The sequence below is a fragment of the Sarcophilus harrisii genome, chromosome 4, assembly GCF_902635505.1.
Source record: "Sarcophilus harrisii chromosome 4, mSarHar1.11, whole genome shotgun sequence".
Classification (NCBI taxonomy): Eukaryota; Metazoa; Chordata; class Mammalia; order Dasyuromorphia; family Dasyuridae; genus Sarcophilus; species Sarcophilus harrisii.
Window position 1 is genome coordinate 217,785,371 of NC_045429.1, and position 12,110 is coordinate 217,797,480.

Genomic DNA, 12,110 nt, shown 5'->3' on the forward strand with positions numbered 1-12,110 from the left:
AATGAGAATAATAATAGCACTTACCTCTCAGTGCTGTCTTAAGGACCAAATGTGATAATATTTGCAATGCTTTTAGCACAGTGCCTGGATCCTGTTAGGTCAGTCAGTAAGCATTTATTAAGAGCCTACCGAGTTTCCATATTCCACCTTAAGCATGGATGGTTCAAAAAAGATGCAAAAGACAGTCCTTGCCCTCAAGGAGTTCACAATCTAACAGTAAGTACAAACAAGTTATATAAAGGATAAATAGAAAAAGAATTGAGAGAGGGAAGGCACTAGATGAAGGAGAGACAAGGAAAGGCTTCCTGTAAAAGATAAGATTTTAACTGGGGATTAAAGAAAGCTAAGGAAGAGAGATGGTACTTAATAAGTGCTTGTTTCTTTTCTTCATAAAATCCTGAGTGGAGATATCGTAATGATATTTATCTATATGGGTCCACTGTGGCGAAGAACAATGTTTAGAACCAGAGCTGAGACAGAAAAAATAGGAGTCCTAGATCAGAAACCACTTAATAAATGCTCTATTTACAGTGGTCATTCAAAGCACAAGCATAGATTGGCAAGATGAAATGTGTGTAAGAAGAAACAAGAAGGCTTATTATACTGTCTGTAGTTTGGACCAGAATATAAAAGCAATGAATCTGGGATCCAACCAGGAATGGTCCTTACTTCTTCAGAGACCAACGCTATACCTTGGAATAAAAATCTAGAAAGAGGAATTTGAAATAAAAAGAAGTGATGACAAGGAAAGGAAAGGAGTATTTTGATGGTTCAAATCTGGTTAATTTAAACAGAGATCAGATAAACTTAACTGAGTATATACTAAATTGCAGTGAACAGGGCAGGGAAAATGGGCAGAGCTGAAGAAGCCAGAGAAAATGGAAAACTTAGGAGAGAGGTTTTTAAAAAAATTAAATGAAGACTTTTTAATTAAACCACCCATTATTTTGTCTTTTCCCCACTTTTTCCCCCTTTCCCCACCCAACTGAAAAAAAAAATCTCTTATAACAAATAGTCAAGCCAAACAAATTACCACTTGGGAATAAGGTTTTTTTTTATGTAAATAGCTTTTTATTTTTCAAAATACATGCAAAGATAGTTTTCTACATTCATCCTTGCCCCCCTCCTCTGGATAGCAGGTAATCCAATATAGGTTAAATATGTGCAATTCTTCTAGACATATTTCCACATTTATTATACTGAACAAGAAAAATCAGATCAAAAGAGAAAGAAAAAACAAACAAGCAAACAACAACAGAGATGAAAATATGTTGTGGTCCATCTTCAGTCCCCATAGTTCTTCTCTCTATAAATGCGGATAGCTCTCTCTGTCACAAGTCTATTGGAATTGGCCTGAAGGAGTGAATTTTTTAATGGTGAAATATTTTTACTCTTGGGTGAGAGAGAAATAATAGCTAATACTTATATAGCATTTTAAAAGTTTGCAAAATACTTCACATTTATATGATTTCGTCTAATCCTCACAAAGTAGGTTCTAATGTTAGTACTTATTAAGAATTAGTACCCAATTAATAAGGTACTAATTCTTTTACCTCACTTCATCTACTCTAGGGTTTTACCCTATTAAAGTCCTGCAAAGCAGATACTGCCACCTTATCCCAATAGGATAAAGCTCTATAAAATGGGTACTCCATTTTATAGATGAAAAAACTGAGACAGAAAGAAGTCAGATGTTTTGTCCAAGATCACTCAGCTAAGCAAGCGTCTGAGACAGGATGCAAACTCAGGTCTTCCTGAGATCTATTAGGAAAAAAGAAAAATCAGATGTTTTTCTTTTGCCCCTATTCTCTTCCATATTTAAGTCTTCTGGGGGTCCTGTCAATACAAAAATCTCTTACTCAATTCTTTATACATACTTCCTCAAGATATGCTGTCTCTAATGGTTTCTTTCTATCTTTTTAGATGCCTACACGGAAGATGACCTTATGCTCTATTGGAAAAAAGGGAATGATTCCTTAAAGACAGATGAGAGGATCTCCCTATCCCAATTCCTGATACAAGAATTCCATACCACTACCAAGCTTGCCTTTTACAGCAGCACAGGCAAGCAAGTCGGAGGGAGGCCTGAGAATATGGGCTGTATTTTGCTTTGTTTCTTATTATAATTAAACCTTTTGGCTTATACAGCTAGCCAGAGTTTTGATAACACTTGAATTTCCAGAAGTGTCTAATAGTTCTCAAAGCACCTTCCAGTGTAAAGAGTTCTTATTACCTAGGATCTAATTTCTGTCTCTGTCAAGTTAACTGGGTGACTTGTGACAAATTATTTTATTCTTCTGACCCTAAGTTTTAACATACATAAAATGAAGAGGTTATAAATGAAGGTCTCTTTCCAATGCAAAAAGTCTGTGAGCCCAAATTCTCAAAACCTATAGGGTTTTGAAGTTAAAGGTAAAAATCCTAAAGAGATGGGAATTAAGCTAATGCAATTTGGATGTCCTCTTTGCCTAGCAGATAGATTGTAATGACATTTATCAATTACAGCCTTATTTTGGCCTTCTGTATCATATGCTCTCTACTTAGGAGGGCAGGAACTCAGAGAAACTATATAAAAAGTATTAGCTAACATTGATGGAGCCTACTACCATAAAGACTAAGGCTGGAGGATCCCTTGAGCTCAGGAGTTCTAAGCTGTATTGGGGCTAAACCTGAATAGTATCCACACTAAATCTGGTACCAATATGGTTAACCCTCAGGAACAGCAGGAAGCTCCCAAGCCATCTAAAGAGGGGGAAAAGGCTTGTGGATCAGCAGTGGGATAGTCTATAAGTGGCTGATTCACTTAGAGCCTGAGATAGAGAAACCTAGTTTCTTTGAGTGAGAGATTTAAAATCTATAAAGTTATATTTGTGGATATAAGCACATATATATATATATATAAGTATATATACATTTATATAAATAAATTCTCTCTATGTACATAGACATATATATGTGTATTTATTTTATTTATCCCCACAACTCTGTGGGGTAGGTCATTATAAATAATTTATTATATATTATAGTATTCCCATTTTTCAGATGAAGAAACTGAGGCAGGCTGAAGTTAAATGAATTGCTAGAGTTATATAGTTAGTAAATATCTGAAATAGAATTTAAAACCTCTCTGCTCAATCAGCGGCTTCTCCACCTTGTGGAATAATATTCAGTCTACCATTTCCCCACTGTATCTCATCACTTTATTTTCTCCACTCATAATTCTCTAATACAATGAATACAAGATAAATTTATAAGCTTATATCATAGATGGATCTACAAATGTCTGCTTTGCAATCAAATGCAATTTAACATTTTTCTCAAAGTAAAATGGACCTTATAGAGTCTTTTTTCTCACAAAGTAAGATGAATCTTATGGGGTTCAGTGGTCAAAACAGATACACTTGATCTTGTGTTATTCTGGGGATTTATCTGTATGATATGGTTAATTAAAAAACTTCTTTATTTACCTGAGTCTTCTTCATTCCTAATTCCAACGGTATGATAAAATTTCAGTAATGTTTATGTAGGGAACCTGGGGAAGGGAGTGTTTGAGAAATTCATACTCTCTTTTTTCTTCTCTGTCATGTAGGGTGGTACAACCGCTTATACATTAACTTCACTTTACGTCGTCACATCTTCTTTTTCTTGCTCCAAACCTATTTCCCTGCTACTTTGATGGTTATGCTGTCCTGGGTGTCTTTCTGGATTGATCGTAGAGCTGTGCCTGCTAGAGTTCCTTTAGGTAAGGATATCTCAACTACAACCCAGGCATTATACAATAAAAATAATTATTTTAGGATCTACCTAGCTCTTAAAAAGTTTCCTCAAACAAATATTTATAGCAGCTCTCTTTGTGGTGGGAAAAAACTAGAAACTGTGGGGACGTCGGTCAACTATAAGTCATGCTGGAACACTACTGTGCTATAAGAAATGATAAGCTCAATGATCTTAGAAAAACATGGATAGACTTACACAAAATAATGAAGAGATCAATGAGCAGAACCAAGAGAACATCGTACACAGTAACTGTAATATTGTTTTAAGAACAACTTTGATCAGCTAAGTAATTTTGACTATTATAATAACCAAATTAACTACGAAGGACCTATGAAGGAAGATACTATCTGCATCCAGACAAAAAAACTGATAAATAAAAAAAATTATATATAGAATGGTTTTATACACACACACACACACACACACACACACACACACACACACGTCTAATGGTAGCCATGTGGGGGGGACAGGATTGGGAATAGGAAGAAAAAAGGGGAAAAAAAAGTTATATGATAACTTTATATTTTAAAAGAATAGCAAGATGTACATAACAGATTTGCAGTTTCATGTGTAATCATTTTTTATGTTATTGAAATGCTTGTTTTATTTCTTAAGTTCTGAATAAAATAAATAAAATTTTAAAAAGAAAAATTCTCCTTTTTACCATTTCATACTTCAAGGTTGGAAAGACTCAACTTATGGATAAAATTAAATGACAATGATTACCTTTTCAAGAAAGTTTCTATAGGGTAAAGCCATTTTTACAACCCCATATGAACCATATAAACAGTGCTTCAATCATCTTATAAAAGAACCATAAAATCTCAGAGTTCAAAGGTCATTAATAGTTATCTAGTGAACTCAGACAAGTGGTGGGAAGTGGTTCTCCAACATCTATTTGAAGATAGCCCAGGAGTGGAAGGGCCCATCACCTCTTCCATTTTTGGTCATTTCTAGTGGTTATTTGCAACTTCCTTATTTTCCCCTTTTTCTTTCCTTTTCTTCTTGTTTTGGAGGCAATTGGAGTTAAGGGTCTTGCCCAGTTCACACAGCTAGTAAGTGTCTGAGTCTATATTTGAACCTAGGTCCTCTTTGACTCCAGGTCCCATGCGCTATCCACTGTGCTACCTAGCTGATCCTATTTGTAACTTTCACCTATAGCCCTTGGTTCTTCCTTTTGGGGCAAAACAGAGTAAGTCTAATCCCTCTTCCCCATGACAGCCTTTCAACAGCTGAAGAGCAAACATTTAATATAAGATAAAATTTAATAAAAAAGTAAATGTTAAAATATTAGGAATTCAAAATCAATTCAAAAAGTTCAAAGTACGGAGACAATACTAGATAACTAGTCTTTTATTTTTCCTAAAAATAAATAAAAATTAAAAAAAAAAACCTTAGTGGATTACGGGTTCAATATATTTCAACAATAAAATATAGTAAACAAAAAAACTCCAAAACCCTGAGGTATGTATAGTAACCAAAAAGAAGGTGAAAACTCCACAGTGCTGCAGTTAAATCACATAAAAGGTACTGGTTGGTGAGTTCTGGGTATTACATTTTATGAAGAACATTAAAAAGCAGAAGAATGTCCAGCAAAGAATAATTAGGATGGTGAAGGACCATATGAGAATAGAAAAATTGCAGAAAAGCAGAAATATTATATATGTATATATATATTCTTTTCTGATTAGAATTATAAAATTTTAATAAATATATAGCTGTTATATAAGTCAAATATTATGTTATTGTGTTATATCATATATTTTTAATGTAATATGTAATTGCATATATTATATACATTATATATTACAGTGAGTTAGGAGTATAGAAAATAAAAAGTGGAGGATAGTTAAACAATTGATTGTCCTAACTATGAATGTGAATGGGATGAGCTCATTCATAAAACAGAAGTTAGCACAATGGATTAAAAAGCAAAATCCAACAATATGTTATTTACAAGAAATAGGTTTGAAACATAAAAGATTCCCACAGATTTAAAATAAAAGATTAGAGCCAAATATATTATGTCTCAGCTGAACAAAATAGAGCAAAAGAGGCAATTGTGAATTCAGACAAGGCAACAGCAAAAATTGATTTAAAAAATAAAAAGGGAAGCTACATTTTGCTGAAAAGTAATAGAGCAACTGATTTCAGTCTTTAACATGTATGCATCCAATAACATATCTTCTAAATATTTAAGTAAAAACAAAATGAATTGTAGGGAGAAATATATAATAAATCTCTAATAGTGAAGGAATCTCCACTTATTCTAATCAACTCTAGATATATTTTACCAAAAAAGAAAAAAGAAGGGCAATTCTGAAGGGAAGAAACTCAGGCTACTTATAGCCATATAAAGAAAAAACACTACTAATTAGAGAAATTCAAGTTAAAGACAATTTGTACTTATATATAAAAAATTATTGAACAGTGTATGTCCTTTGACCAACTATATATCACTGTAAGGTTTATATATAAAAGAAATCAAAGAAAGGAAAAGGGTCTACGTGTACAAAAATATTTATGGTAGCTCTTTTTATAGTGGCAAAAAAAAAAATCTAAAATCCTAGAAACTAAACAAAAAGACATATGAACTGATAAAATGAAGTAAGCAGGACCAGATGAATAATTTTAGACCTTAATTTTATAATAATTAACAATTATGAAGTTTTATAAACTGATGAAGAATTAAATGAAAACCAAGAAAATAAATTATATAATGACAATACTAAAACAACAACAAAAACAAAAGTAAACCAAAAAAGCTGGAAAATGTAAGATGATTCTAGTATGATCAAATTTACTAATCATGACATATAGATTTAGAAAGTAGAATAAAATATATGTGTGTAAATATATATATATATATATATATATATATTAGAAGGAATTGGGTTTTTTCCCTATACTTATTTATTACAAGAAATGTTTTTCTTTTCTTTTTTTCTAATGAGTGGACTTGGGAAAGAGAAAAAATAGATTTGACATTTTTTAATTGGGGGATTGCAACAGTTGTGGAATATTGTGTGCACTTTTAGATCAGATTACTGCATTATTGCCATTGTTGAATTGTTTCAGTCATGTCCTCTATATTATAAGTTTTACTTAATTGCTTTATTTTTTATAGCTTTTTGTTGACAAAACATATGCATGGATAATTTATCAACATTGACCCTTGCAAAAACTTCTGTTCCCACTTTTCCCCTCCTTCCCTCCACCCCTTCCCCTAGATGGCAGGTAGTCCCATACATGTTAAACATGTATATGTTAAAATTATTTATTATTATTTATTAAATACAGTATATGTATATGTATTTATACAGTTATCTTATTGGACAGGAAAGATCGGATTTAGAAAGAAGGTAAAAATAACCTGGGGAAAAAAAACAAAAATGCAAGCAAACAATAACAGGAAGAGTGTAAATGCTATGTTGTGGTCCACACTCATTTCCCAGTGTTCTTTCACTGGGTGTAGCTGCTTCTGTTCATTACTGATCAATTGGAACTGATTGGATCCTCTCATTGTTGAAGATAGCCATGTCCATCAGAATTGATCCTCATATAGTCTTGTTGTTAAAGTGTATAATGATCTCCTGGTTCTGCTCATTTCACTTAGCATCAATTCATCTAAGTCTCTCCAAGCCTCTCTGTATTCATCCTACTGGTCATTTCTTACAGAACAATAATATTCCATAACATTCATATACCACAATTTACCCAGCCATTCAATTAATGGCATCCATTCAATTTCCAGTTTCTAGCCACTACAAACAGGGCTGCCACAAACATTTTTGCACATACAGGTCCCTTTCCCTTCTTTAATATCTCTTTGGGATATTAAAGTAGTAACACTGCTGGATCAAAGGGTATATACAGTTTGATAACTTTTTGAGTATAGTGCCAAATTGTTCTCCAGAATGGCTGGATGTATTCAATTCCACCAACAATGTATCAGTGTTCCAATTTCCCTACATCCCCTCCAACATTTGTCATTATCTTTTCCTGTCATCTTATTGTTTTACTTTTTTTTTAAAGACATTTTGGAGTGAGGATAATATATAAATGTTTGTAATTAAAAACAAAAATACATCCATAAAACTGGAGAAAAAAGAGGAATGAGGGGGCATGATGATTTTTGATGACTTCAGTATAATTGGTTTCCTTTATAATCCTATGGATTTTATTTTAAACATGTGAATATAGAAAAATTATTAACCCTTTCTGTGCCTCCATTTCATATTTTTTAGGGAAAATGTTATTTTATTCTTCTAGGAAATAGCCAATTCATTATTTAAAAAGCTCCTGCTTGAGTACTATTTGCAGCGAAGGTGAGGAAAGGACCTTTGGCCTACCATTGACTAATAATTACATTTTAAGACCCTCTGTCACTATCCACTCTTAAAAAAAAACAAAACATCCTGATGGAGAGACCTTTAAGAAATACCCCAATTCCTTCTAATTCCATATTTGCCAAGCAGATGTTCTTGTTTTAGTTTAATGAATTTTAAAATTAATTTCATTTCCAGATGAATTTTCACTGAGAACCTTCTGCCTATAGGACAGCAGCAATTTCAAGGTAGCTTGAATTGATATAATACAAATAAATTGGTATTTCTGGTTTACAAATCAGTCTGGCAGTTATAATTCCTTTAGGAGAAGTGGGGACTGGATTTCTTGATCTACAATGCTGTCTGAGCCATCTCTAGAGGAGAGTTAGAATAAGTTCAAATTAGAGTTAGGCGGCAGCAGCAACAATAACAATAAAAGAATCAAGATTTTGCAGGATTGGCTACTGCATTTATAAAGTACCTTAAAGTTTAGAATCATAGATTTAGAATCAGAATGGACTTTGAAGTCATCTAAATCCAACCTCTTAATTTTAGAAATAAAGCCCAGAGAGTTTGGGCAGTAGAATCAAGAAAACCTGAGTTCAAATGTGGCTTCAGATACTAACTGTGTGACCCTAGGAAATAACAATCTCTCATAGACTCAATTTCTTCATCTATAAAATGGGGGAAATAATAGAATCTATATATGAGGAATATTGTAAGAAGATACTTTGCACACCTTCAAGTACTATATAAATGCTAGCTATTATTGAGTGACTTGCTGAAAGGTCACCTGGGTAGAGAGTTCCAAAGAGAAATTTCAATCCAGATACCAGTGCTCTTTTTACTATGTTACCTCTATTCAGCTGCTATATTTACTTTCTCACAAATACGTTGGTTTCAAAATTTCTAGAATTCTTTACTAATGGCTCAACCCCATAACACAAAGGGGGAATTTTTTTTAAAGTTAAGACGGATGAGAAGCAACAAATAATGAAAATGCTGACAGTGCAAACTGAGCTTTCTTTGATTTTTAATCTTAACATAGTGGTATGTTTCTAAGGTATCACAACCGTTCTTACCATGTCTACAATCATCACTGGTGTTAACGCCTCCATGCCTCGAGTCTCCTACATTAAGGCCGTGGACATCTACCTGTGGGTCAGCTTTGTGTTTGTGTTCCTCTCTGTGTTGGAGTACGCAGCAGTGAACTATCTGACCACTGTACAGGAGAGAAAGGAGAGGGAGCTTCGAGACAAGGTGATGTTATTGTGTAATTAAAGCTTTCATATATCACATTTTCTCTCATACTTTGGTCCAGTGGTTTTCAAAGTATGATCTAAGAACCCCAAGACCCTTTCTAAGGTAAAAAATATTTTCATTATAATTATATAAATGTTATTTGCCTACTAAAATACTCTCCCTTTTCTAACTACAAATCTGCATGAGGCTGAATTTTCTTCACATATTTCAACCAAAACAATGACAATAGATTGAATACACAAGTAAATATGAGAATCTGTCTTCTATTGAGCCAAACATAAGACATTTACAAAAAATATATTTAAATTGCTATTTTTCTAATTTTTTTTGTTTTGGAAAATAAGTAATTTCACAAAAAGGTTATTTATATTAATATGTAATAAGTTTGAAATTTTTTACTTTAAAAATAATAAATGATTATTCTTTTTTTAAAAAAAGTTTGTGCCTAATATGGAAAATATTGATAGATACAAAATCCACATGATCATAAGTTCTTTGGGATCCTCCAAATTTTTTTGGATTGTAAAGGAGTTCTAAGACCAAAAAGAAAAAATGAACTACTGCTTTGGTCTGTTTATGTAGAAGGAATATGACATAGTATAAAAATATTGGATCTGGAAAGGATGAAAGAATGTAACTTCATATCCTGGCTCTTTCTCAAAGATTGAAAGAACATAGCTTCATATCCTAGCTCTGTCTCTTACTGCTTGTGTGTCTTTGGACAAGTTACTTAACATAGACCTCAATTCCCTAATCTAAACAATATAGGGAGTTGTATTAAATGATCTCTAAGGCTCCATCCATATTTATGATCCCCTGATCTTTTTTGGTAAGTTTTTAAAAACACTAATGGTTAATATTTATGCATGGTGTTCTAAAGGTTTTAGTTAAATTTGAATTGCTTAAAACTTTAATAGCATAAAACTTCACTAAGACTTTTGGGACACCTTACGTAGCACTCTTATAATGCACACATCTTTCCCAATTGATCTACATATACATCTCACATACTGTTTTCCTAGCTAGCCCAACCTGCCATTTCATGAGCCTTTGTTCCTTCAAATTGAATGTCCAAGTCTGTCTCCTCCAGAAAGCATTCTCTAATGAGTAGCTTCTTAGCAGTACAAGCCCTGCTCTCCTACTAATCTTGCCATTGTTATATTTATCTACATCTATATCTATGTATATTTATGTTTTTTTCTGTATTCCATTATAATCTCTTTGAGGGTAGGAGTTAGAGTACATCTTTAATATATCTCCTCAAGCAGCTGATATGGTGCTATAATTCAGAATAAATACTGAGATAAAACAAAGTTAGTTATATGCCATATTTGCTCCTAATTTTTTTTTTATTAAAAAGAATTATAGGGCAGTTGGAGCTCCTGCTCTTAAGGAATAGCATCAGTATTTCAAAGGATGTATAGTTATCCCTTCCATATTGCTGGGGTGGGAGTGTGGTGTTCCCATAATCTGGAAAATCAGTGTAAACATTTGGCCCTCTCTTAGTATCGGAAAAGATATTTGAATTATTAAGGTATTAAAAAATAAAATATGTTAATATTATATATATTTTAATGCATTTTTGAGTTTCTAAACTTTTTTGTGTCATCTGCTGGCCTGTGTGTGTCATCTGTGGCTTCCCCAAAATTCCCATTTAATTTCTCATGTCTGATATTTTGAAATTGTCTTGGGGAAAGTCATGATGTGGAAGGAATATTTGTACTAGGATGTTCTAGGTGGTCACTTTAAGGATTGTGTCACCATCAATATTGGTTGGTGGTGTTTGCAGTAGGTACCATGTTTGGGATAACTTCCTGTGCTACTGCTCAACCCCAAAAGAAACCTGATTTTTTCACAGTTGCACCCTGATAAAGATGGGAAAACCAGATGTTTGGCAGATGGTTAGTGGATCTTAACTCTGAATCAACAATGCCTTTCCTTATTTTAATGTAATGTTAAAAAATGTAACAACTCTTGTAAAGTATGTTTTTTGTTTTTTTTAGAAAGAGGGAACTGCAACATCCTTTAATGCTAATTTTGGATTATCTCTAAGGGTAACCACCTGAATTAGTTTTTCCTATTGGTATCTTTTGTCATATTCACAGCTTTCCTGTACTTGTGGTATACCTCAGCCCAAGGCCATGATGTTGGATAGCAGCTATAGTGATGGAGAGGTGAATGAAATAGAAAATTATGAACCAGACAATGGAGATAAGCAAGACCGTATGATGGTGCAGCTGGCTCTGGGTTCTGAGAGGATTACCACGAGGAGAAAAAGCCAAAGAAGTTATGTGAGCATGCGGATTGACACCCACGCCATTGATAAGTACTCCCGGATAATATTCCCAGCTGCATATATCTTATTTAATTTAATATACTGGTCTATTTTCTCATAAATGTTATTCTCAAAGTTTTCCTGTTCTACACAAAAAACACTCCCAAAACAACTACACAAAATAATTAATCTTGGGAAAATATTTCATTCAATGTTATGAATAGGATAAAAAGAACCCAGAGTTCACGTCTATCTTCACCATCATTTCCCATGTGTGATATTAATATATTAAGCAATCATTAAGTCAAATAACATTTATAAAGCACTTACCATATATACACTGCATCAAGTATTATAATACTACATATACCCAATGGCGTCTGATGTTAGTAACATAATTAGTCTGAAAAAAATATGGCACTGTGATGTGGGTTTAAATCTTAATATTTCTGATTCTGTTAAAA

General features: G+C 33.0%; 1 protein-coding gene across 1 annotated transcript in view; it reads left to right on the top strand.

The window, feature by feature from the left end:
* Positions 1–12,110, top strand: part of GABRR1 (gamma-aminobutyric acid type A receptor subunit rho1) — a 41,344-nt gene extending 29,234 nt beyond the window's left edge. Inside the window, exons 5-8 of the mRNA XM_031968804.1 lie at positions 1,924–2,064; positions 3,590–3,742; positions 9,172–9,368; positions 11,477–12,110. Coding sequence (XP_031824664.1) covers positions 1,924–2,064; positions 3,590–3,742; positions 9,172–9,368; positions 11,477–11,767 — 782 coding nt within the window. The 3' untranslated portion in view covers positions 11,768–12,110. The remainder of the gene's footprint in view (positions 1–1,923; positions 2,065–3,589; positions 3,743–9,171; positions 9,369–11,476) is intronic.